Below are 26907 nucleotides of genomic sequence, written 5' to 3'. Positions count from 1 at the left end.
TTCTGAACGCACAACACGTCGAGCCCTGAAGCAGATGGACTACAGCAGTAGAAGACCACACCAGGTCCGGCTTCTGTCAGCTAGGAAAATCATTAAAAAAAATGATCAAATCATCTCAGACTGGTTTCTTGAACATGACAATGAGTTTACGTTACTCAAATGTCCTCCACAGTCACCAGATGTGAGAGGGATGTGGCGGAACGGGAGATTCGAATCATGGATGTGCAGCCGACAAATCTGCAGCAACTGCATAATGCTATCATTTCATTATGGACCAAAATATATGAGGAATGTTTCCGACACCTTGTTGAATCTATACCACGAATAATTAAGGCAGTTCCGAAGGCAAAAGGGGGTCCAACCCGGTAATAGCAAAGTCTACCTAATAAAGTTGACATATATATATACTGTATAGTCTTTGACTATGGATTACTTAAAAATATGGTATGTGTAATTTCCTTTTTTTGTTGAAAAAGACTATTTCCATATGAATGCATTATTTATTGAATATAGGATTTGATTAAAACATTTCATACATTTTTGTAAAAAAATCTAAATTTGTTCTTATAATGACTGAAAAAGTGAAATGGTAAAATAACAACAAAATTAACAAGAATTATGCTAGTAGTGATGTGACATTCAGCCAAGTATGGTGATCCATGCTCAAGATTTGTGCTCTGCATTTAACCCATCCAAAGTGCACACACACACACAGCTGTGAACACACACCCGGAGCAGTGGGCAGCCATTTATGCTGCAGCACCCGGGGAGCAGTTTGGGGCTCAATGCCTTGCTCAATACATAAGTCACGGTATTGCCAGCCCGAGACTCAAACCCACAACCCTAGGGTTAGGAGTCCACCTCTAACCACTAGGCCACGACTTCCCTAAATATACTGCTACTACTATTATAGTTATAGTAAATCTTTCTGTTTTCTTTACCAAAAATACCAAAATTATCCAAATATTTCCATTCAGAGAAAAGACATGTTATTAAATCTTGCAGAAAAACTGGACACAGGTCCAGGAAAAGCTGTCATTGCCAGCCCATCGACTGACTAATAAACATTTATTGCAATGACCACTCAATCAAGTGTCTCCAGCATGAACCCTGTGTTTCATTAACTTTCCATCACATAAACAGAAGATAATCACTGCTGCTATCAGAAGCAGTTTTAATGAATGTCTTATATTTTGCTGGCACTGAATAAATAAAGGACGAGAAGGCCAACAAAAATCTGATGTGGTGTTTGAAGATACTGATGTGGGTGAGTGTCATCTGGGAGGCCAGATGGTTGGTCATGGAAAAGTAGCATAACGGATTTGGTCAAAGGAAATTTAAGTTATATCCACAGTTATCTTGTGTTTACTTTGCAGCACCAGTGTCTGTTTAGATTCCCCGGTGTGTGAAATTGGGAATGTCAAGCCAAGCTTCCTGAAAATAGCAACATATGCAGACTTTAACATGTTTCCTACAGGCATCTTTCACACATGCACACAAAGACAGATGCCTGATCTTACATCTGTATTCACTCATGGGCTACCTTTCATTTACCATTTATAAGGCTGCAGTAATAGGTTTACATTGAAATGGTGATGGGAAAAATAGTGTTAGCATGATTGAGAAGGTTAATGAAAGCATGGTGCGTTACTTACAAAGGCTTCTGCTCCTCTCATTCATAAAATGAGTAAAAAGTTTGAACTCAGAATATGAATCAAAAAATGATTGTGTCCTTTGTACATCAGAGGGCTCCTTAAAGCTGTGGAACTGTGGGATGCTGGAGGGAATAGTTCTAAAGGCACATGGGGATTGAATTTGCTCAGCCAGAAAGAACTGGCTCGGTGCATCATTATGATTAGACAATGAGTTCATCAAGGCCAGAGATGCATATATCAGATGGATCTCAGAGGAGTTAAAGAACCAGAAAAGCTCTTCTCTTTCCTTTTTGTCTTGTTATATTTTAATAAAGAGCCATATTAACTTTTGTTAACTCTGTCAGTCTGTAATATTGAGTTGAGAGCTCTTCCAAATATTTCAGTGGTTCCTCTATTCCATCTGTTCTGGTGTATTATGAATTCTTTTATTTTAACAGTTGTTGTGTTTTTATTTGAAGTCTATTACTGAAACACTAATATTACAATTCTACCTAACACAATAAGACAATTTTTTCCATGTTATGGCCAATAAACGCTAAAATAACTTGTTTTAAATGCTACAAGTGAATTTAGGCTTTAAAAATTATAATGTATGCTACGAAAAATGGATATTCATTTTGAGATTAAATGATTAAAAATGATTGCATTCAAAAAATATTACTATTATAAAGATTGGAGAAAATCACCTTCGAAGTTGTCCAAATGAAGTCCTTAGCTATGCATATTACTGATCAAAAATTACATTTTGATATATTTATGGTAGCAAATTTACAAAATATTTTCATGGAAAATGATCTGTACTTAATTTCCATATTACTTTTGGCATAAAAGTAACCGATAATTTTGACTCATACAATGTATTTTTGGGTATTGTTACAAATGTACCTGTGCTACATTTGACATGCAAAGGCAAAAGCCGGTAACTTCGATTTAAATTTAGTTAATGTCATTTTTGGGACATTCAAGACAGCCTTTATCATGTGTGTAAGTATCCTGAGTGAATTTCATTGTTTTTCTGAGAAAACAATGGGTCGTCTCAACCGTAACTTCGAAAAGCCCTGGAGAAACCCACTGTATAACACCAGTTACCGCTTTTTCACGTTGTTTGGAATGCTCAAATTGAGTTATGGCATTCTGACTTTGTTTAACCGCACATCAATATAAAGTTATAGTGTCAGTTTGGAGTTATATGGTGTTCTGCCTTTGTTTTACTGTCCATTAAAGTCTAGATAGATGTATCGTGATCTACCAAACTGTTCCATATTACAAAGCACTGTAAAGACTATATACCTTGGCACCAATATGTAGTCGTGAATAACTTTAAAATATTTTTTTCTTTTTGTAATGGAGATTATTCACCAGGCTGTCACTTCTAGGTGGGCGGGTGTGGAACTCGAATGCCGTAGCTAGCATGATCAATCATAAAATCAGTAGCCTACTGACAGTTCGCAATTAAATCCATATCCTACCTTTTCTTGTAACCCGATAAAATCAATCCATGGTGATGAACGTCAGTGGAGATGTTTAATCCACAAGCATTCTGAGCGTTGTTCCCACTTGTTGGCATTCACATCAATCCACAAGTCGTTCTTTTAGGTTTGGCTGTTTAATACAAGTCAATATAAAAGCAATTATGCTATGTCTAGCATTCTTTTATGTTACTGACGATTGCAAATAAATTGGTATCCACAGTATCTACTCATGTTTAACTTTTAGTCTGCTTGTTACGGTAAAAATAATAATATTAATACAGTCACATTATTATATGCAATAGCCTTTATGAGCCCATGATCACTAGATTTTATACAGGTGTTACAGGTGATCAGCATACAAATATTGACAATGTGGAAGTTACTGCCTTTTGCCTTGGTTTGATTTTTCACGTTTTGCAGACAGAGTACATTAACTTCAAAATACATTAACTTCCATTTTCAGTGTCCTATCTACAATTAATTTGGCTGGACTAGTAAAAAAACTTAAAGTCACTTTTCTCAGTTTCACACTCTAGCGAGTTAAGGTCTTTTGCCTTTGTAGGGCAGTATTTATGACTGGTTTTGTGCTCGGGGATCACATATTTGTTTGGTGTTATATGCTATATATACTGAGACAGTTCTTTTTGTCTTTCTTTGTTCAACAGGATGTAAAATCTACATTCTTCCAGTTCGGGGCCTCCATCCAGCAGGAGGCGCTGCTCATGCTCAACATCATGGAAGAGTATGACTGGCACATCTTCTCCATAGTGACAAGCAAGTTCCCGGGCTACCAGGATTTCATTGCCATCCTGAAGACCACAGTCGACAACAGCTTTGTCGGTTGGGACCTCCAGCACACAATCACCCTTGACGCCGTAGATGGGGACTCCAGGACCCTGATCCAGCTGAAGAAGGTGCAGTCTCCAGTCATCCTCTTGTACTGCTCCAAGGACGAGGCAGCTTACGTCTTAGAGGAGGCCCGATCACTGGGTTTGACTGGTTTCGGCTACATCTGGATTGTGCCCAGCTTGACCACGGGCAACCCAGACATAACTCCAGATACGTTCCCCTCTGGAATGATCTCTGTATCCTACGATGACTGGGACTATCCTCTTGAGGCACGGGTTCGAGATGGGCTTGGGATTATAACCACAGCAGCTGCAGCCATGCTGGAAGAGTTTGGGGACATCCCAGAGGCCAAAACTAGCTGCTATGGCCAAATGGAGAAAACCAAGCTGCCACCCAGCGCATTGCACAAGTGAGTGAAGAATGAGAGCTGGGTTTTTAATCTGTGTGTCTGTGGTAGGATATTGTTTTCTGTCAAAAGCCTGTCCATCCAGTTCCTGCACTTAAAGGGGGTTATTTATGTGGGAAAACACAGTTTTAGATCAGTCAAGTGGAAAAAGGAAAAGGTGGAAAAAACAACAACCGAAGAGGTCTTTGTTAAGCCCCTTTCACACTGAGATTCCGGATAATATACATGTAACGTGTCCCGTCAGTTGTTCCTTCATTTACACCGCCAGTGATTTCCCAGAATCTGTGTGTGCATTCACACACAACCCATAAAGGTACCGTAATGATACGTGACATCAGGATGTGACGTGTAATGTATGAGTCAAAAATGCTAGGCAAGTTATCTTTCACTTTTCTAACTTCAATAAGAAAACATATATATATATATATATATATACAGAGTGAAGAATATGCAGTATAGTTTGTCTTATTGCATGCAATTAGTTTCTTATTCTTATTTAATCACTGACTGTTTACTTCAGTAACTTCAGTACTTCAGTGAGCTTGTATGTAGATATAAATTGCTCAATCTAAGGTAAAAACATAACAGTTCATTAAGAAAGATCTTTACACACCTCTTAAAACATAGTTATTTATATTATATTTATTTATATTATATTGCATTTCTGTAAATAGATCTTTGTAAATGTCACATATTGCACCTTTAATTAAGTCTCAAAAGTGAGTGAGCGAGCAGAACCAGCTTATTGTGTGTGTCTCTGTTGGTTTTCCATCCATCTTGTTCAAGTGGAAACAAGAGGGCTATTTATTTGAGCAAATGCAGTTTTTGGTCAGTCAGGTGGAAAAAGGAAAATAAGGGGTGGAAAAAAGCAACCCAAGAGGTCTGTAAGAGACAGGCATGGGTCGGGCGTATGCAAAATTTATTGTTACATTCTGCTAATATATTTCTCAACGTGAGCTGCATTCCTGAGTAAGCTAATGGTTGAATATGCTCAGGGGCGGATGGGGAACACTAAGGGAGGTTTTTAGGTAGTTGCAGCGCCCAGAGGCGGGTACTGCTGCACTTCTCAAACTCTCCCGGGACGGCGCAGCATAGTGCAGCGCTCCCGTGCTTTTAATGAATAATGTTTTACACAGGGCAGAACAACATAGAGACCTTGCTAATGCATTTGGAGAGCTCTCCAAATCTAAAGTGCTCTTGATGAGCCCGGGTGCTTTTGTTCCTTTAGCTCCTGCGTTGGAGCCGACTGCGGCACCCCGCTTGCATACTGCCAGTCCTTAGTCTGTCTCACCCATATGCCTCTGTGGTACCTGCCAGTGCTGAGCAGACATGCTGAATTGTCCCATTTGCAGTGGAGCGGTGTTGCCTGAGATACATGTTCAGCCTGCTGTCTGGGGTACATTAATCCTGATAGTCTCAGCACAGATGGTCAAAGGCTTGGCCAGAGATGGGCTCTACTAGAGCCAGCAAAGAAGAGGACTTGTGCCCTGACTGCATGGGGTCTCTTCTGTATTCTACACTTTTTAGACATGTAGATAATCAGATAAAAGGTATGAGATTATTTGAAAATATGGCCTTGTTCTTGGATTGAATAATTCCTACAAAATAACCTAGTCAAAATCTTTCTGTAAATATTAGCTTTTCTATGCTGGATTTAGACTCACTGTTTCAACATTTTGAGCTACTTTGACTCAGAAACACATTTGGTGTTTTATGCACTAAATTTATAATGATACAATTACTATATTTAATGTTCTAATGAATTATGATATGAGAATTATGATAGAAGTAGAGAAGATAGAATTTCTTTATAGATAGAATTATATTGTTAAATTAAACTTTTACAAATAGACTGTCATAACACCTCTGAAGTAGGATTTGAAATATTCCCAAAAATTTTCACATTTTTGACAGAATTTGAACATACCTAAAACAATTAAGACATCAATAAAAAGTTATGTAATGCACCTACATGTACAAATAGAATATGGTGAATATAATATATAATTTAAAATATAAATATATATATATATATACTACTGTTCAGATTTTTTATGTTTTTGTAAGAAATCTCATGTTAAATATTGGACAATATTATTACAATTTAAAGTAACTGCTTTCTATTTGAATATATTTTAAGTGTCACATGATCCTTAAAAATCATTATATGGCCCAAGAAACATTACTGTTTAAAAATGTTTTACAAATGTAAGTCTTTTTTAATATTTTTGTAGAAATCATAATACATTTCCTATTTTTGTTAAATACATCCCTGCAGATTCTTTCTCAAATTCTTTATGAACAATTTATATTTTTATAATTTTTCTTATACTCTTTGTAACTTTTTTTATCATTTCTTATGATCTTTTTCTTATAACCTGCAAAAATCCTTTCGTTTTGCAGAAAATTATAGAAAATCCTATCTATATTTAAGCAGTGATGTATTTGGCACAGCTTTTTTCTTTAGGTTGGGGGGAAAAACTGGTAAGTGAACCTCTGTCTGCAGCTCATGCTCTTGTTAAAATTGAGTGTCAGAAGCCTGGGTGAAATATGCAGTCCCCAAGCAAAATTTTCCTTTATGACAGATTTAAGACTTTCATCTGAAGTGCTGTGAAAACCAGACCTTAGCAAAAATTTATCCTTCATATATCAGTGACGAATACTGAAATTACCTGTCAACAAGGGAGAGGCACGGCGAGTCCAGTGTGCCTCCGCCCCTCTGTTGGGGACCAAGGGTAGCTGTCAGCTGTGCTCTCTGGAGCCATACATTTCTGAAATAAAGGGCACTTTAAACACTCCCATTGAGACGGGAGCCAATCTAACCACCCCCAACAAAACACCATTTCACAGAGGGCAATGCCACAGGAGTCACTGCTATTACTTTGAACCTTCACAGGCAAAATTAAATATGACTTATGGAATTTATAATACTGGAATATGAGCTGAAGTGGAATAAGCATTTCCAAGCGGTGGCAACAGGTCATTATATCGTGGGACGGGTTAGAAGTGATGTCACTGGTGCTTTGGCCTTAAACGGCCTGAGCTGTATCCACTCATCAAGGCCTTGGTGACTTGGAGTGAAGGGAAATAGAAATAATACTTTTACATGGCCATCACAGTGCATTAAAGCGAGTTAAGTTGGCAGGCAGCAGCACAATGGGAAGCATTACGAAGTGCTGGGTTTATAAATAACTATCTTGAGCCTCTGCTGTCCTCCCTATAGTGAAGAAAGCAATGTTTCTGAAAGAGTCAAAGAGTGGCCCAGACCTCAGAAAACTAGTCAAAACTCTCTTTGGTCATTTCGATAAATCTCTCTGGTTCATGCGATAAATACCACCTCTTGTGTTCGTGCGTGTTTTTCTATCACTAATCTGTCTTAATGTACGACATAATGGTGTTAATGAAAAGACTATTGTAAAGAAATTAAGTGAACAACTCACACACTTAGATATAAACACTTTGTTACATCAAAATAAGTCTTAAAAATGGCATGAAAACATGATCCGTGGGACTTTTTAGTGAGTAATCAGCTTGGTGAAATTTAAAGTAAATCTCCGTGTCTGTGACCAATATTTACCGAGCTTTGATGACTGATGATCTAAAAATATAAATAAATCAATAGTTAAAAGTTAACTATTAAAAAGGAGTCAATTATTGAAATGTCTGGAATGTACAGTATGTATGTATATATATATATATATATATATATATATGTATGTATATTTAGTATACTTTCTAGATTTTTCTATTTAATAAAAAATCTATTCATATATATCTATACAAATTTTGCATCAAATCCACTTTTTATTCATATAAAACATAGGATTTATTTATTTAGTAATTTTCTAAGCACTTTGGCATTCCCTGGATCCCAGTTTGAAAACACTTGGCTTACATCAGCTTTACACACACACTAGTGAGATGGTTAATGGTTATTCTCTTACATCTGTTCTTGTGTCTACAGCAAAATAAAGGCACTCAGACAGAACACACAAACTGCTTCACTGAATGTGGTGGAATGATCTGGTCAAGGGGAGAGTATGCAGAGACAATCGACAAGAAGATGGTTTTTATCTTTGGTCTAAATCCATAAGGTCTAGAATCCATTTTTTTTACGCAAGCATAGCAATGGGTAGCATGTTCGTGTCAGGTTTTTAGTATAAAACCTTTGGCTGGAAGGACTTTAATTGACCTGAATGTGTCCTCAAGGGAGATGAGAGAGATCAAACACACACAGACCCACCAGTCACTCCCTTCTCCTTACACGTGCCATTAGGAGCATATTTTCTCCTTTTTGGCTTGCCGTGCCCCACTTTGTATCAGATGCACTTAGTAGCACAGGTTTACACATGCACTCATTCTGCCATTCCCTGGGTCTGTGTAACGTCTGCCTGAGCCCCAGGTGAAAAGACCTCCAGAGTCCCAGCTGCCCTGGTATTGTCCTACAGATGCGATACTCTCTTATGACATTGATTGAGCACTGCACAGATATCTGTGTCAGAAATATGATTGGATTTGTTTGTGCATCACATTCTGAGTTATTACTCAAGGGATAGTTGATTTGATTTACATGTTCCGTCATGCCAGTGGGTTCGGCTCGAGAAGTGCAGACTCCCCGCAAATGAACTAACTTCATGTAGGAACATTTTCTTGCTTCTCTAATGACTGAAAAAAATTCTATATGTCGCATAGGGAACATCGTGCCTGCCCTCATTAGTGTCAACCCCGTTACTATATATGCCTAACGAGGAACTGTTTTATTCAACCGCGCTCGGATGTTTGCAGTGCAGCTAACTACTTCAGTTTGACCACATATAAAGTACTGTGAACATTTTCACCCACCTATTTCAATCTGGAGGATCCCAGAGCAGCTGTGCGGCCCTTTCAGGACTTCACAATGAGCAAGCATGGGTCAGAGGTTTTCTATGTGCTTTAATTAGGGAGAAGTGAGCTGGGGCTCTTGTCCTTGAAGCACAGGTCTGCTGTGACATTGTGGAGATGGTCATGGAAGGTCTGTTGGGTTGGATCGGGTCAGGTCTAGTTGTTGTGCTGGTGTAGGGCAGAGCAGGACATTCAGGGGCATTATACGTTTTTTTTTTTAAATATATATATAATGCATTGGTTCTTTGCATTTGTTTCTTTTCTTTTTTTGTCTGAAAAATAGCATTTTTTGACACTTACATATCAACCCATTTTCTCATTTTGTGTTCCACAGGGGGAAAAAAAGATATTTACCTTAATTTGGGCAACATGAGGGTGTGTAAATGTGTTGGATTTAATTTAGATTTTTAAAGATTTACTTTATAGGTTAATATACTGTTGTATATTTAATAAATATTTTTAGAGATGCACTATTTCAGTTATCGGCTAATAAAATGTATTTATTTATTTATCTGTATCGGTTGATATTTGGGCCATATACTATATATGAACCAGTATTGGATATACAGTAATGACTGCTTATTTCCCATATTTTTAAAGATTAGATTACTTTGGCCATCATCTAACACTCAGAAAGAATTAAATGTAATCTTAAAAAAAAAAAAATAATCCCCCCCAAAAAACTAAAAAGAAACTTTAGTGACACTAATAATTAACAAATCTTAACATATCTCTGTACTTAATGGTGTGTTTTTCATTTATTTAAACAAAATAGCATATAATTATTATAGCATTTATTTATTTAAAAAAAAAGTGCTGTCAGTGTTGGCTAACATTTTAATATTGGTGCATACTTACATTATATAAAAGCTATATATATTTTGGATGTTGCACTACATGTCCACTTGATCCAAAACATTGTTTAAAAAAGGGAATCATGTCTAGAGGCAACTCAATATCAATGTTGACACATTTTCCATATGCAGATGTTCACGTATCTGTCTGTCACTGTGGTTCTTCCAGTCCTAACGCCACAAGTCTAGCAGTGACAGAACATACAGTACTAAGCTAATGAGCACAACTTTCACACCTCTGCAATCCGGCTGAGAACCTAAAGCTCTATTGACACACTGTGTCCAGTGTCTGCTTTCCTCAGTAATTGGTAAAAGGGGCTCTGCAGGTGTGACCAGTGTAGTGATCCACAGTTCATAGTCTTAGCAGTAGCAAAGGGAACTGGGTGAGGTGTAAAATATGAAAGGAGGTTTAAAATAAATAAGGGAGCACACTGTGAATGGAAACATGTCATGCAGTGGAGGAAAGCAGAGTTTATCGATTGTCTCCCTCTCCCACAGTCTGATGTAATTGGATTCAGCGATATATCTAGGGTGAGTGGGCCTTCGCTTCGCCCCCTAAATGGGACCCCAATCAATTCAAAAAGCTGCACTGCCATTCAGTCACTATACGCCCACTAAGACCCGTTTCATAAATCGATCATCGTGCCACACTCCTAATTCTGCTCACCTGGCAGTACTGCGGCAAGAAACTTACCTCCAGGCCGTACCCGTGCCGCAGGGATCGTTCAAATGGCTGGGTCATAATTACTGAGGAAGAGGGGCAGTCTGATGTGTTTGTGTCAGCTGGTGTTTTGCCACTCGGGTCTCTGAGGGAGGCCTGACGACATGGTGTGAAAAGTGGGAAAGCAACACAACATGTTCCTCGCTTTATCGCATTTAAACGGATATGACAGGAACACAGTGGAATTGTGAAAAGAGAAGAATCCAGACTATTCACTTGGGTTTTACTTTTCATAAAAAATGGCCAACACCATTTACGTTGTGAGGGAAAACAAACAAACAAACACACTAAAAAACATTTAGACCAGTGTTTAAAATAATAATAATAGTTTGCCAAGGACTTAAAAGTAGAAAATAAAGATGCTAAAAAAATTCTAGTATAAATAAATAAAAATACACTTAAATTGCCACCCCACCAAAAATGTTAATTTTATTTTTTTTAATTTTGAAGAATAATTTTCGTCAAAAAACAAAACAAATATGTAAAAACAATATAGTAAATACATTTAAATAAAAATAACCTTAAGATTTTTTTTTAATTGTTACTGATAAAAATTAGTCAATCATCATCATAAATTCCATCTTTAGAATAATAAATTAAATAGTATATTATGAGTTATGGCAAATGTAACCAAACAGAAAAGTTAACATTTTAACTTTCACAACCTAAAAAAATATGTTTATTAAAAAAACAAAATAAAAATCTCAAATTTTCTGTGTACCCACTAGCACCACCTTGTGTACCCCTGGGGTCAAATTATTGAAATTTCCCCAAAATATGAGCTATATTTTCCTGTTTTTCAGTATTCCAGAACACTGGCCCGGTTTACTCCTGCACTTTAACCAAAAAAAAGAAGCTGAGGAACCAGTCAGAAATAATTTCTGTAGTAATCTACATAATGCCACAAATGATATCAAAGACCTTGTGTTGAACCCATAATGTTTCCTAAGACTGGTCTCTTCTGTTTTACATCTACATACTCTCTCTTTCTATTTCTTTGAAGATGGAGACAGAAGAAAGAATAGTAGTGATTCATGTAGATTTCATTGGATACTAATAATAACTCGGACAGATTTTTCAACTTCGCTTAATGTGACGTCTGATTTAGGTCAGTCATTAGTCTTCAGATGGCTCATTAATTCCTCTTTTTGTCCGCTTGCATGTTGAAAATGACCTTCATATGTTATTTTGATCTTTTAGGTATAGAATGAACATCATTAGGACGAAAAGTTATTTTCGTGCCTACTGCAGCAGATAAGATTTGTGCCACCTGACTGCTCTATTTCTGAACCTGATGAGGTTTCTGCTTCCTCTAGGTACATGATGAACGTGACTTGGGATGGCAGAGATCTGTCCTTCACCGAGGACGGTTACCAGGTGCATCCCAAACTGGTTGTGATCGTGCTGAACAAGGACAGAGAGTGGGAAAAGGTAAGGATGCCCCGTGCCACTGTCGAAAACAACTGACCTTCTTAACTGTGCCATTATAATTTCATTATAATTCCTCCAAGCAAAGCGTCATTAACAACTGTTCACACAATATTAGTACCCATGAATCCGCCATCTTAATTACACCCTGGAACGGTGTAAAAGTGTGTCAGTGCGGTAATTACCTCAGACGTGCGCTGCCAGAGTCTGCAAATTTGGAGGTGTAATTAGGGCATGTTTTTTTCCTTCTAGACAGCAATCCAGTCCGAGACCAAACATGAACGGGAACACACACGTGTGCATAAGTGCAGTTATCTTGGATGAGCGTATACTTATTTTTTCTGTTTTAGTAGAGAATGTGGTTCAGTGAAACCAGAGCAGGAGGAATAATTGGAATGGCAAAACAATGGGAGAAATTGATTTGTGGAGTTCGCTCTGCAAATCAATCAATACTGGTTGGAGTCTAATTGACAGAATAAGGCTTGCACTGAGAGACGGATTCAGTTATGAATACACATCCATGCAGCAAACGACAGATTTTGCTCGGATCAGGTTTTGATCTCTTGTTGGGAGAGCGTGACGATCATCAATAGTATTAAAACATCATGTGTTATTTGGAGGGGAATCCGTATACTGGTGGTCTGTCTTTATATAACATCGTACGGCTCATTAAATGACTGTTGTTTTGCTGATATGATATTGTGTTTGTATTACAGTAGGATAAAACACACTAAATTAGATCCCCGAGGTGTTTAGGTCCTCATTATTCATCTGATGTTAAAGTGTTCTATTGGGCTCTATTACAGCAGCTCTGTATTATTTTTCATGCTGTTTCAACTGTCCATTAAACTTTTGGAGATTCATCAATCTGTTATAAAATCAGCTCATTGGGGACTAGTTCCTGTAGTAGTATTAGCATTTAAACATAATATAATAGGGGGCAGCAACATTCATTGTACAAATTCTCCTCAATGTCAAAAAAAGGAACATGTGGCCAAAAATTATGAACGGTTTGCCACGTTAGCGTTATTCTTCAAAACACTAGATGGCACTGTGGAAAAAATATTAGCCGAACCAATTTTTTCTCGCTATTATACACCATCAATACATTTTATAATGAACTCAAATTTAAACTCAGTCTAATAACATTAATAAAATGTTTGCACTGTATAAAATAAATTTGTATTTATGTGCTGATTGAATCATTTTCTGCATAAAATAAGCGTAAAGTCTGAAAGCAGTTTATCTCAGCGCGGTCAGAATTGATTCAATGAGATGCAGCACTGGATAAATGTGAAATGAACTGCACAAAAGAGATTGAAACTCATACCGCAGATTATATCTCTCTCAAATGGTCAGTTTCTCTCTCACTCGCAGTTTCAATCTCATTGCAATTATGATATTGTGCTGCGTCTCATTGAATCATGATGTGTAGTGCAATGTGTATTGTACAGTTACTGTTGTGTACTATGATACAGTATATACAGTACCATGGTACTGAAGGGTTGCTTTATTAAGATTTTTTATTGTTGAAAAGTTTAGGGGAAGTTTTTTTCTTTTCTTGAAAGATATTAATACTTTTATTTAGAAAAGATTCATTAAATTTATCTAAAGTGACAATAAGAGTATTTATGATGTTACAAAAAGTTCTGTTTATACAAAAAATATTTAACAGCAGAACTGTTTTCAGCATTGCTATTAATAAGAAATGTTTTTGAGCAGTAAATCAATGTGACACTGAAGACTGAAGTAATGAAAACTCAGTTTTGCCATCACAGGAATAAATTACATTCTAAAATATATTCAAATAAAAAATTATTTTAAATTGTAAAAGTATTTTGCAGTATTACTATTTTTACTGTATTTTGATCAAATAAGTGCAGCCTTAGTGAGCATAAGTATTAAAAAATTTTACTGACCCCAAACTTTTGATTGGTACCAAATCATGGTATTTACATGAAGCCAACCTGTCAAAAACATAAAAAAATGAAAAAGAGGATATTACAGTAATACTATTTTTGTTAAAGTAAATTTTTGTTAAAGGGGTCATATGATGCGATTAAAATTTTTATTTTCTCTTTGGAGTGTTACAAGCTCTTGGTGCACGAAGAAGATCTGTAAAGCTGCAAAGACTAAAGTCTTAAATCAAAAGAGATATCCTGTGAGAGTAACCTACAATGCCAGTGTCTGTTTCTAAAGTGAGGTTGTTCTAACTTTCCAAGGACAGTTTGGCTCTTCTGACTCACAGTCTGTAAGTACATTTACATATTTAAAAAATTTGCTACTGATGATTCAAACGCGAGTTTTAAGCATTGTAGATATCCGTTCACAAATGCAGACATGGTTTTATGTTTACGCTGCGCGATATGCAACGCAGTGCGTAAAAACACAGTATAAGTCATTATAATCCCCACTGAATGCAACAAATGCCTCATTTATAATGTTTTTTTTTTTTGTCTCGTCGCACCGGGACATGGCATCACAGTATGGTAAGGTTCATAACATTTCCGTTAAATATGCTAATAGAATTCGTCCAATCACAATGCACTGGATAGCTGGCCAATCAGAGCACAACTCGCTTTTCAGAACAATGAGCTTTGTAAAAATCAACACTTTTCATAAAGGAGCAACAATAATATACATTATGTGGATTACAGCAAATACACAAAATTTTTAGGAACATCATATGACCCCTTTAAGTTTTTGTAAGCGTAAGAGATACCAGGCTGTATCAGGTCTTTTTTTATCTCGCTTGGCCACTCCAGATTTCTGCATGTATGAGCTCTGACTCTTTTGTGATGGTACAACAAATGGCAGACGTCTTAGTTGTTGGGCCTCTGTCAATCTAAAAATAGCCATTGACACTTTGCACTCTACGCTTGCCAGTGGCCATGTACAAATGTAACGCGCTCCTCCCTCGTTTTATCAGGGAGCTGACAGCTGCAAAGATCAAGCTGCTATGGTGCCAAATTAAACCCACATGAAAGTAATTACATTAATTAATTCCATGTCAAGTTGCCTCTTGTTGATGTTGATTAAAGCGGATAAAATGTTGAACTGGTTGTCACTCTGGCTGTGTGCTGTCACATATTATTTTTCCCCTTTGGACAGAGTTTTGGAAACGGATGACAGAAAACACTGGACTACAAGTGTCAGGAAAATAATCATAACTTAATAAGAATAAACCGCACAAACCCATTACTGACTCATCAGTGAACCTTCTCAATTGGGTTTCATCTCAAAGGATGGCAGGAGCTTCATTGTGGAGAACAGCAGAAAGACTATAAAAATCATAAAGAGGAATAATTTGAAGACATGATCCTGTTACCACAGGTCTGCTCGGGTACAGGACGGTAGGGAGCTTTTAAAACGCTTTAGGAGGACAAACAGGGACAGGCTTAGTTACATGTCAAATGCGTAGCTCTAAGGAACATAACTGCAGTGTAATGCAGTTTGACATCAGATATTAATCTGACAAAGCCTATTCATCAGTGTGAACTGCTGGCAGAGCAAAGACAAAAGCATGGGACAGATTTACAGCCCTGTTGAACCAAAGCAATATCTCACACCTTGCCCTAACCACACATCCACGTGGCTGTTAGTGTGTAGCACGTCATAAAGCATATTGTGCTTTTGCAAAGGCTGCACTAATGGCAGTAACTGAGTACAGATGCTGGACAGAATGACATTGATCTTGCATCATTAATGCTTAGGCCTAGGTGCCCTAAACAGTCTGCGGTTGTCACTTCTGGAACTTTAGTGTGTATATGGCCATTGATTTTTGCCTATTATCCAAATTTTGCTCTGCACACAAAACATGCACACACTCCCTCTATGTAAATGCCAGTGTCTGTGTCTGAAACAATTATAGTTGATGATTTCTGGTGACATAAGCGACAACGACTGTCAGAGATGCGACAATTCAGTTTAAGTCATTTCAGTTTATGCAAATGACAAATATAGTGCAGACAGTATCTGGATTTCCATCTCTGTAATTTTATGCAGATTCCACGATTTTGTGCAAAAATGCAGTATACGTAGAATTTTTAAATGCACACAAACACCACCTTCTTGAGCGCATTTTCTGCCACCATGGTATTTGTGTTCATGTTTTGATATCAATACAGGCAAAATCTCAAGTAAGCATATTTTATCAGTTTTTTATAATGTACTGATTTTTTTTTTAGTCATTAGTGATTTGTTGTAGATGCGACTCATTAAGGATGAAACAAATCAGGGTTGTTCAAAATGAATAGCAATTAATTTTGTAATGATGCATAAAAATGCAGAATGGAAACAAAAATGTGTATATAATGTACCAAATTCTGAACTAATGATTCAGGAATAGATTTTTTAATTGAATAAATGAAAGGTCATTTGCCTAAAGTTGTAATGATTTTGCTGCATCGCCAATTTTTGCTGTCGTTTATGTCACCAAAAATCAACTGGAAATTAATGACATTCATTTGATTTGTCACTGCAAAAATCTTTATATACCTGTTTCAGTCAGGTGTAGCAGCAGTCAAGAAATTGTACATTTTTCACTAGAGCACTAGAAAATGTTTATAAACTTATTTCAGCTACGTTTTGAGCTACAGCTTGATATAAAAGATATAATACAATGCTTGGTTTTGGCTGTAAAAGCCAATGTCTAGGTGTGAAACAATGTTTATTAATGATATCACAACCTTGCAGGCTGCCATGAAAGCAGTTTACACAATTTTTGCCATTGTTTTCATTTACCAAGTATGTGATTGTGATTAGTCTGCAAGTTATGTCTGGGCAGCTCTGCCAAACACAAGCATCTGTTTGTTTCAGCTGATCCTATTGTGACTGGAACAGTTTATTTCTTAAGCTTTTTTATGTGCATTCATTAAAACACCAAAATAGATGCACAAATGAAGTGTACGCAAAGTGTTGATTTGCTGCTTTATTAGTACTGTACACACAGGGTGACTCTTTATTTTGACAACTGTGTGTGCTCTGTTAGAGTAGATTGCTGGAGTAATTGCTTCATTCTTCATCCAGACACAGTAAAAAGAAAGAAAAAAAGCACAGCCCTAACATGTTTGCAGTAGGTATGGTATACACTGGGGTTAAAGTGTTTTAAGCAGATTGTACACTAGTGTTGTAACCATTACCATTTAAGTTTCAAAGCATTTATAATCATACAAAGAAGTGCCTTCCCTGTGACTGACATTTCAGAGTAGATATAGGAACTATTATTTCAGGTCATATTTAACAAGTAAATATCACCATTGATCTGCTCACATCAAACCCTTTTCTGTCTGAGAAATAACAATAATTTTATAGGGGCTTTTTTATACTGCTTTTTGCTGTGCAGTGACTCCATTCATTCTCAGCATGGCAGTCCACATTGTCTGAAATGTCTTTATGCACCTCAATGATATAAAAAATATATATTAACATAAAAAATAAACAGATAGTAGCTTGCAGTACCATGATATGTCATTCCATGTGAGGTTATATATTGGAGTACCACGGTAAAATACTGTCAGATACCTGTACTGTGGTACTGCCACAAAGTGCTTTTTTTTTTTTTTTTTTTTTTTTTTTTTTTTGCATGATTGAGGATGCAAATCAAAGTTGTAAAGTAATATTAAGATAGGGGAAAAAAGGGGGTGGCTCACTGTTTTTTTTTTCAAGGCTTGATTGTGTTTATGGGGTGCAGTCTAACATGTGTTAAAGGGGGGGGTGAAATGCTAGTTTTCACTCAATCTCCTGTTAATCTTGAGTACCTATAGAGTAGTACTGCATCCTTCATAACTCCAAAAAGTCTTTATTTTTATTATATTTATAAGAGAAAGATAGTCTGTACCGATTTTTCCCGGAAAAACACGAGCGCCTAGAGGCGTGACGTGTGGGCGGAGCTAAAAAATCATAAGCGCGAGTAGGCTTTTGCGTTATGAGCGTTTGGAAGTTGTGACACACAATCCAGAGGCTGAAATTTAACAAGAGCAGCATCAGCAAAGGCGTCTCTATGTGGTATGTACTGAAACTGTATATATTTGCTTAGCGGTTTTGGAAAATGACTAAGTTCCACTTTATGTGGTCTTTTTTTTTTTTTTTTTTAAGCTGTACATGTGGAAAGTGCAGTTTGATGACAACATCGCATGTTGTTTACTTGATGTGCTTACACGCTGATAGCTAAGTTAACAACACAGAGATATTTGAAGCAGTTTTACTCACCGCATGCGGTTCCAACACACGATCGTGACCCTTTTTCGTTGGGACTGCATTATCCTTAAGAAATAAACAATGTGCAAATCCGGCGTCAAACTGGGCCTTGTTTGTAAAACAAGCATCTTCGAATTGCAGGGAACAAACAAACTCTTGCACAACTCCGTTGATGCTCTGTAAAAATAAACTCCATCCACTGGTCCCTTAATGCTGTTTCTCTTTTGGTAATCTGTGCAGGGTTGTCTTGCCCTGGCAACCAAAAACACACTTCTTTTGTGACTTTTCGCGAAGCTCTCGCGAATGCCGCGATTGTGAATGCCTGTGCTCAGCCTGTCAGTGCTCTGCTATACGGGAGCGCGCGCTCTTCCGGCAAACGTGCCCTCCGGACCCATATAAGGAAATTCCGCTCCATCTAACGTCACACAGAGCCATACTCGAAAAAAAACTTTCCGAAACTTGTGACAAACCGGAAGAGGTTTTTTTGGAACAAAAATACTCCTTCAAACGTACAACTTAATTTTTGAAACTTTGTCCATGTTTAGCATGGGAATCCAACTCTTTAACAGAGTAAAAAACTCAGTATGCATGAAATAGCATTTCACCCCCCCCCCCCTTGATGCTTTTTTTAAAAAAAACAAAAACTTTTTTTTTTCTTTTTTTCCACACCGCTTTGTCCCTTCTCCTATTAACATGCTGATAATTTCCAGCTTTTATGAAGCCTCTCCCTCAGAAATACCCTGATTGGTTAGCTAGTCCAGTGTGTTGTGATTGGCTAAACTGCCTCAAGTGCACATCTAAATGTCCCGCCCCTCAGTGGCATGTGCTCCTGGTTGTATCGTAAACAATGGCGTTGTCTATATTGCTTATCAATTTGAGCCCGATTGAGAAGCAGTGGATATTACTAAAGAGGATCATGCAGAACCTATGCAAGCACGGCTCTTAATCATATGTTTTTTTGTTTGTTGATGTCTAATACTTTTAGATACGCTGTTATTTGTAAATGCTACTGCTTCTGTTAGCTTTTCATGTACGGTTTTATCCAGATTAAAGCTTTAATACAGTACGGAAACCGCACGTACGATCATGTATAACGCTTCTCATTGCCATGTGAAATTAAGTGTATAAATGGAACAGTTCATTGTTTGAGCTGAACTGGTGATCTGAATGAGCGACTGAGAGAGAGAGGGAGATATGCAGAGGAGGGGATGCGAGGAACAGTATTAACACTTTGAGCGGTACAGTCGCACATATGGGATTTCTTTTTCCATGCCCCTGGGAGTACGGTCCCACATATGGGTTTAGATCGTTCGGTGACGTCACATAACTGCCAAATTTATACTGTGCTTTCTCGCTTTAGCTGGCACTGAACCAGAGAGAGACGTGCACTGCTCTTGTCATATTATCACAACTATGCAGTGTTCTTCACCACATAATGCATATTTTAGGTTTCAGACATTTAAATACACATGAGTACAAGTAATACAATACATTTAGAGTTTGAAAAATACACACGTCTATGGAAGCAACAATCATATACGCATAGTGTAAGTAACTACAAAGTTCACTCTTTTCCATCGCAGTTCACCGGCCAGTTATTTTTTGTATTTCGATAGAAACTGATGAATTCACGAGCTGTAAATCTGACAGACAGGACTCTGTGAACTGCAGTGTGAACAAACATGGCGGCAAGATCATTTAGAAAGGATTTTAAACGACAAAGCACCCTCATTTACACGTATTTGTGAATAGGAATATCAGATTGTTCATGACATGGTATGGAAGTTTGTGAATATTTTAAATACAAAAATTAAAAACGAAATAAAAGCGATCCATCTGGCATGCAGGGTTATTGCTTCCGCGGTGTGTCATGTGACAAGCAAGATACATCGCCATGGAAATGTTAAGGGTATATATATGTTAATATTAATATTTATGTCTTTTTTTTAATGAGGGTAAGCAACTTTTGATGTAAATGCTCCGGTCTACTTAAGGCAGTGTAACATGGAATGGACTAAAAAGGCTCTGTCTTACAAAACCACCAATCATTCTGCATTCAAGCCAAACAGGCAGCGCTGGCACGACCCTGCTCCAGCTGCTGTGTTGAGGGCTGGTCTGAATGCCAATTAGAGATGAAGGAGTGATGAAGAAGGCTCCAGAACCCGCGGCTTGATGAGGCCAGCGCGGCTCTATGGGCTGATTGTTTGGGGGCTGGTTGAGCTATGCTGTGTTTCTGTTGTGACGCCAAGCGGGAGAGAAGTGCTCTCATGGAGAGCCAGGAGGAAAACATGATTGGCTAATTAAAACAGATGAAGTCTGAGCATCTTGGCTGCTGATGGGCCTCTTCCATGCCTGGAAGTGACTGGTACAGTCAGGGGCCACATGGCCAGTCGCTCCGATCTTACAGGGGCAGTGGTGTGTGTGTGTTTGTGTGATAACAGTGTAAATCTCAGTGCGAATCATGAAACGCAGTCTGTGATGTGCAAAGCGCTGCTGAATCATACATAGGCAAGTTAGTAAATAATTAACATTATAATCTTTTTAAGATTTTGTACTTACATATTTATGAATTAACACTTTAGTCCACCATGCACGCTTGGTTCACAGTGTTCTGACATCTAATATCTAGTTATTTGCTTTATTTGGCTGTGGCCCTTGTCAGCGCTTAAAAAAATGTGCTTATTACCGCCCCTGAAGCAAACATCCGTAAGCTCGTCCCTGTGGCTCAAAGCGCAGGTTTTATTGCAGCCATTGGAACTTGGAAATCATCTGAACCTAGGAGTTAATCAAAATCTGATCCGCGGGATCTGCTGGACGACTGTGGCTCGCTGTAGTTTGCCCTCAGAATTTTACTTATTGACAGAGGGACAGATGGGGCCATGGCGCTGAACCTGTGGGCACCTAAGCCCAGATAGATATTTATCTGAGTGATCCTTCCATGACAGAGGATTGACCGCTAGATGGAGGAAAGATTTGAGACTCTGAGGGCCGTAATTTATGGTCCTTTATGTTAAAGTAACAGTCAACACACAGCTTTTCTTTCTTACTGTCTTTTTCTGTCATATACACACACAGAGCCACTAAGTTAGAGGTGGTGGGATACCCTCAGGACTTTCTTGCAACTGATTCTGTTGAAGGCAGTTGTTGTAAACTATGTCAGTGTGAAATGGATCTCTCTGCCATCTTTGCCTTCTCACAGTGGAAAATGATTGTGCCACATGGCCAGTTGCTGGGGATTGACTGCCCAATAGTACATAAGGAAGGAAAGGAAGACATATTTAGTTTTTTTGGTAACACTTTCTGTGAAGCCCATATTTATAATGCATTGTATGGGTATTCAAGGCATTATAATGAATCTCATGAATATTCATAAGAACGGTTTTAATATATTATAATATTTACTTATTTGTGGTTATAGCCTTTAAGAGTATGATGATTTATAACACAATGAACACACTGCATCCAATTTTACAATGGATTATTCTCCTCATATTTATTATGTATTATAAGTCTTATATCTTGCCACTTTTCTGATGCAACTTTACTTAAAGCAGTCAAAGATCACTTATAAGTAGTAATAATAATATCATAATAACACAGTTTTTTTTTTTTCAAAAATAGCCATAAGATCAGATATCAGATCAGATGAATGTGTAATATATGACACATTTGCTTTGAACTATTTTATCGTAATATCAGTTGGATTATTTTGATGGTACCCTTTAGACAGCTGTTGATAAGTAACTCTGCAACAACATGTCAACTAGCGGTCATTAAATATGTGCTAACACTTTATATTGATGGTCAACCAACAGATGAACTGACTATAAGTGTCTTTGCAAGTCGTAAACTTGTTCTACCATACTAGATTCAATCATTCTTGAGCATGCTAATACTCTAATGAGAGTTAGGTGGCATGTAGTTGCAAAGTTGCTTAAAGTCGACTGAGTAAGGGGACCATCAAAATAAAATGTAACCATATGAAACATTGCCTTTTTTGTCAGTTGGAGTATTAAGCTCACATCAATTAATTAACATCAGCTCCACAGGAAACACACAAATAACACTCCACATCTAACCACACACAAGCTGTAGTAAGATTTTGTGCAGATCTTAAATAAACAATGTTAAGATATGACACAGTCCATTATACTCAAAATGAAGTATATTCAATATGGTAATTATAAGGTTTTTTATTTATTTATAAAGCATTATGTATTCATTTCAATGCATAAAGAATACCCTTAAATATAAAAATATAAATATGGGCTTCATAGAAAGTGTTAAAGTGTCTATTTTTATAACTATAATAAATAATGTAATAAATACACCTTGTAACATTACACAAAAATAACATTTGTTTATACTGTAGTTAATTTCTAATTTTATTTTGTTTTATTTTATTTTAGTGTAATGACACACTGTTATTTGATTGATTGATTGATTTTTATTTATTTTATTTGTTGATATACATTGAAAAATAGGTGTAGAAATGTTGCTAGTATAAAATGCTAGTAAATTGAATTAAACAACTGAAATTGAATTATTCTTGTAAAACATACTGCATGAATCGTTGTTTTACAACTTTAGAAATATGTGTGAAAGAAAGAAAGAAAGAAAGAAAGAAAGAAAGAAAGAAAGAAAGAAAGAAAGAAAGGAGAGAAATAGAGGAAAGTCTAATTTAGAAAAAATACATAAAGTAACTAGCCTGAAAAAAATTAAAGATGAAAAAGTAAACAAATGAGAAGGAAAGAAAGATAGATAGATAGATAGATAGATAGATAGATAGATAGATAGATAGATAGATAGATAGATAGATAGATAGATAGATAGATAGATAGATAGATAGATAGATAGATAGATAGATAGATGAGAGAGAAAGAGGAAAGTCTTGGAAGTTTGTAAAAATAAATAAATAAACTATCTTGAAAATGCAAAGAAAAACAAATTGACAAAGTAAACAAGGAAGAAGTGAGAAAGAAAGAAAGAAAGAAAGGAAGAAAGAAAGAAAGAAATAACTTATGGGCAATTGAAAGAAAGAAAAAGGGAGAGAGGAGAGTAAAAGAGAAATAAAGAAAGAATTAAGCTAACAAAAGTAATGATCAAACTGAAAAGAAAGAAAGTGGGATACAAAAATTGAGAAAGAAAGAAAGAAAGAATAACAAAGAAAGAACAATCAAAAGAAAGAAAGAAAGAAAGAAGCAAAGAGCTAAATACAGACAGAAAATGTGAGGAAAAGTGCTAGAAAAGGAGGAGGTTGGGAGCCTAAGACAGAGCTGCACTGGCTTTGACTGATCCAGCAGAGATAAGGTGTAATTCTCTTTAGTAAGCCTGGTGTGCTTCTCTTCACCTCCGCTGTCCGTCATACTTACAGCCATCTCCACCCCTCACTACCCTGACAATCACAGCTCTGCCCTTCATAGCCACTGCGTTCTGCTGCAGAGATACTTGATGATCTGCTTGTCTGCTGCCTAATTTAATGCACTATCAAATCAACAGAGTTTGACTCATGTTGTCATGGTCAACAGTGAAGTGCTGTACTCGGTCTGATAGCAGAAACTCTCATTCCTCCAATCAGTGTTCACAGTGCCGTCTCAACACAGGAAAGATACATTTAGTGGAGGACAGCAACACAACAGATCCTTTAGCTGGGGCCAGCATTTTATTAAACATTTAACGGATACAGTTGGTCTAGAGTAAGCTGAAGTTAAATGGCGGCATGTCTGCCCCATCGTAAGAGCCCTACGGCCCACCTTACATTATAGAACTGCGTCTGCTACAGTGGAAATTGTCCTTTTGTTTTCAGCCCAAATCATTGACCACTACTTCACACCAACCCCAGGTTTGAAAAGAACAAATGTTTGGACTGATGCAGTCATTCGAGAAGATAGCTTTTTGGGTCATCTAGCCGTACCCATTCCCTTCATTAAATTTTATAGTGGTTTCTTTTGTTACCTGGAGACTAGAAAAAATGTGTGGCCTTCTTTCTCTCATGGTAGCATAATCTGACCATCTATAGTACTGCTGCCAAATATTGACACCTTTAATGTTATCTATTGAAAAATGTCATGTTATTTTATGTTTTGATTTTACTTTATCTTATGTAATGTCAGAGTGTTACAATGATTTGTTCTGGGTTTTTTAAACCGTTTTTCTGAATAATGAAAAAATTGTATTTATACAAAATGATGTAACAGTATGTTCTTTACATTTTTTTACTATTTTGTTGTATAATAAAATTACATTCTTCAAAATTGTATTTACCTTTTTGTCAGTAGACCTAATCTAGTTCTGTTGTTTTTTCTATGCTTTCTGTGTTGCAGAAATGGAGAGATGTTTTGATTATAGCTTAAGCAGTATCTCAAAATAAATGACACTACATACAGTAGTACATACATACACACACACATATTTGGCCGAGATACAACTGTTTGAAAATCTGGAATCTGGAAATACTGAGAAAATCGCCTGTAAAGTTGTCCAAATGAATTCTTAGCAATGCACATTGCTAATCAAAAAATAAGTTTTTATATATTAACATTAGGGCATTTACAAAATATCTTCATGGAACATGATCTTTACTGAATATCCTAATGATTTTTGGCATAAAAGAAAAATAGATCATTTTGACCCATGCATTTTGTTTTTTTTGCTATTGCTATTGCTAAAAATATACTATATATATATATATATATATATATATATATAATTTTACAGTACCAAGCATAAGTTTGGGGTCTCTTATGCTCACCAAGGCTGCATTTATTTGACAAAATATGGTAAAAACAGTAATAGTACTATATAATAAGTGTGAAATATTAAACATTTAAAAAATTTTATTCTATTTGAATTAAATTTAAATGTAATTTATTCCTGTGATGGCAAAGTAGAATTTTCTGCATCATTACTTCGGTGTCCGACAATCCTTCAGAAATCATTCAAATATGCTGATTTGTTTTAATCATCAACATTGAAAACAGCTGTGCTGCTTATTGTTTTTGTGGAAAAATAATTTATTTGAAATGAAAATCTTTTGTACTATTATTAAATGTCTCTACAGTCATTTTGATCTCATTACTGCACCCTTTAATGCAACACTTTAAGTTGATGAACAAATGTATTAATATTTTTTTAATCAATCAATCAACCAACCAACCAATCAATTTCTATGACTTCAAAACAATAAACAGTCTATGAAATGGAAAATCTCATCCTTCATGTTCCAAACCATTTTTTTTTTTTTTTTTCATTTATCATTCATTTTATTCAGGTTTAAGTAGGATGCAGTGGGCATTGCTTTTTTATGTGAATGCATCAGAATTTGAAGAAATGAAAGACATTTGAGCAAAAAGTATGCTCGCAGTTTTCCAGTACTCCGCTTTATCCGCAATAATGTCAAGCATGTGATCCTCTGGAGAGCTGAAACCTGATCCTAGTACGGCCTTTCCATACTGTGTAATTACTGGTGTCACCGTGAGCCCTCTGCCTCAGCAAACAAGCCTAGAAGAACGAGCGCAAACCTTTAGGCAGCATAGTGCAGGTGTGACCAGCCGTTTGACCACACAGCTGTCTGTCTGTATGTCTGTACGCAGAGAAGCCGCGTTCAAAATGAAGCCATCAGAATGCACTGCATGCATGAGTCCCCTAAGAAGAGATTTTCACTTAAACAAGACGTCTGCAGGATCAGGAATGAGAAAGCGGCCGTCTCGAGACTACAGCTTTCTTCTCGTGAATAATTGTTTGCACAAATGGCTTTTATTTTAGAGTGGAGGCGTTGAATCTTTTAAGAACGGTGCAGGGCATTAGGGGAGGGCAACAGAGGTGTTTTTGACTACTGATGAGCTGGAATGATGCACAAGTACCCTCCATCTCCCCGAACATTATGCAGAAAGCCTTTCCATTCTGTCTTTGTCTGTCATTTTTCTCTCTCCCCCTCACTCCCTTCGCTCCCAGCCTCAGCGGCCGTGTGGCAAATTGCTTGTGTTGTGTAATTTACTCGGGGACCAAAGCTTCCCGTCAGGAATCCCTTCTGGGGGGTCAACTCTGTCCTACTCATCTCTGCTCAGGGCGGCCTCTTGATATTGCCCATAAATCTGGGTATCGCTGATTATTTTGATACGATTGTCTGACAGAGTAATGGAATGTCGGCCCTCTTAAAGTAATCCTCCTATCTGCGTGACCTACCGGAGACCTGCGGTGAATTGGCCTGGGCGCTAAGCCATGGTCTATAGTCGCAAGAAATAAGCTGCTGTCCTGCTTCCATTCTTCTTCTCCTTCTTTTTCACTCAGAGAGAGAGAGAATACAAGCGCTGTACTATAGAATTCAAACTGTACTGCTGTCACCTTGAAAACCAGCCCTCATTTTTCACTGTTGTGTTCCTTTTCAATTTAGGCGGGCAAAAAAACACACAATTCCCCCAAGCCCTTCCCCCATTGTGCTTTT

The 26907-nt window shown here is 37.0% G+C and overlaps 1 protein-coding gene across 1 annotated transcript in view; it reads left to right on the top strand.

The window, feature by feature from the left end:
- The first annotated feature begins 1615 nt into the window (after positions 1-1615).
- The window catches only part of LOC127952285 (glutamate receptor ionotropic, NMDA 2A-like), a 51429-nt gene continuing 26137 nt past the window's right edge, over positions 1616-26907 (top strand). The window contains exons 1-3 of the mRNA XM_052550674.1: positions 1616-1642; positions 3793-4385; positions 12155-12269. Of these exons, the coding sequence (XP_052406634.1) occupies positions 1616-1642; positions 3793-4385; positions 12155-12269 (735 nt within the window). The remainder of the gene's footprint in view (positions 1643-3792; positions 4386-12154; positions 12270-26907) is intronic.

The sequence above is a fragment of the Carassius gibelio genome, chromosome B3 (genome assembly GCF_023724105.1).
Source record: "Carassius gibelio isolate Cgi1373 ecotype wild population from Czech Republic chromosome B3, carGib1.2-hapl.c, whole genome shotgun sequence".
NCBI classification, from domain to species: Eukaryota; Metazoa; Chordata; class Actinopteri; order Cypriniformes; family Cyprinidae; genus Carassius; species Carassius gibelio.
The sequence above is the reverse complement of the archived record's forward strand: the minus strand, read 5'-3'. Positions and strand labels throughout refer to the sequence as shown.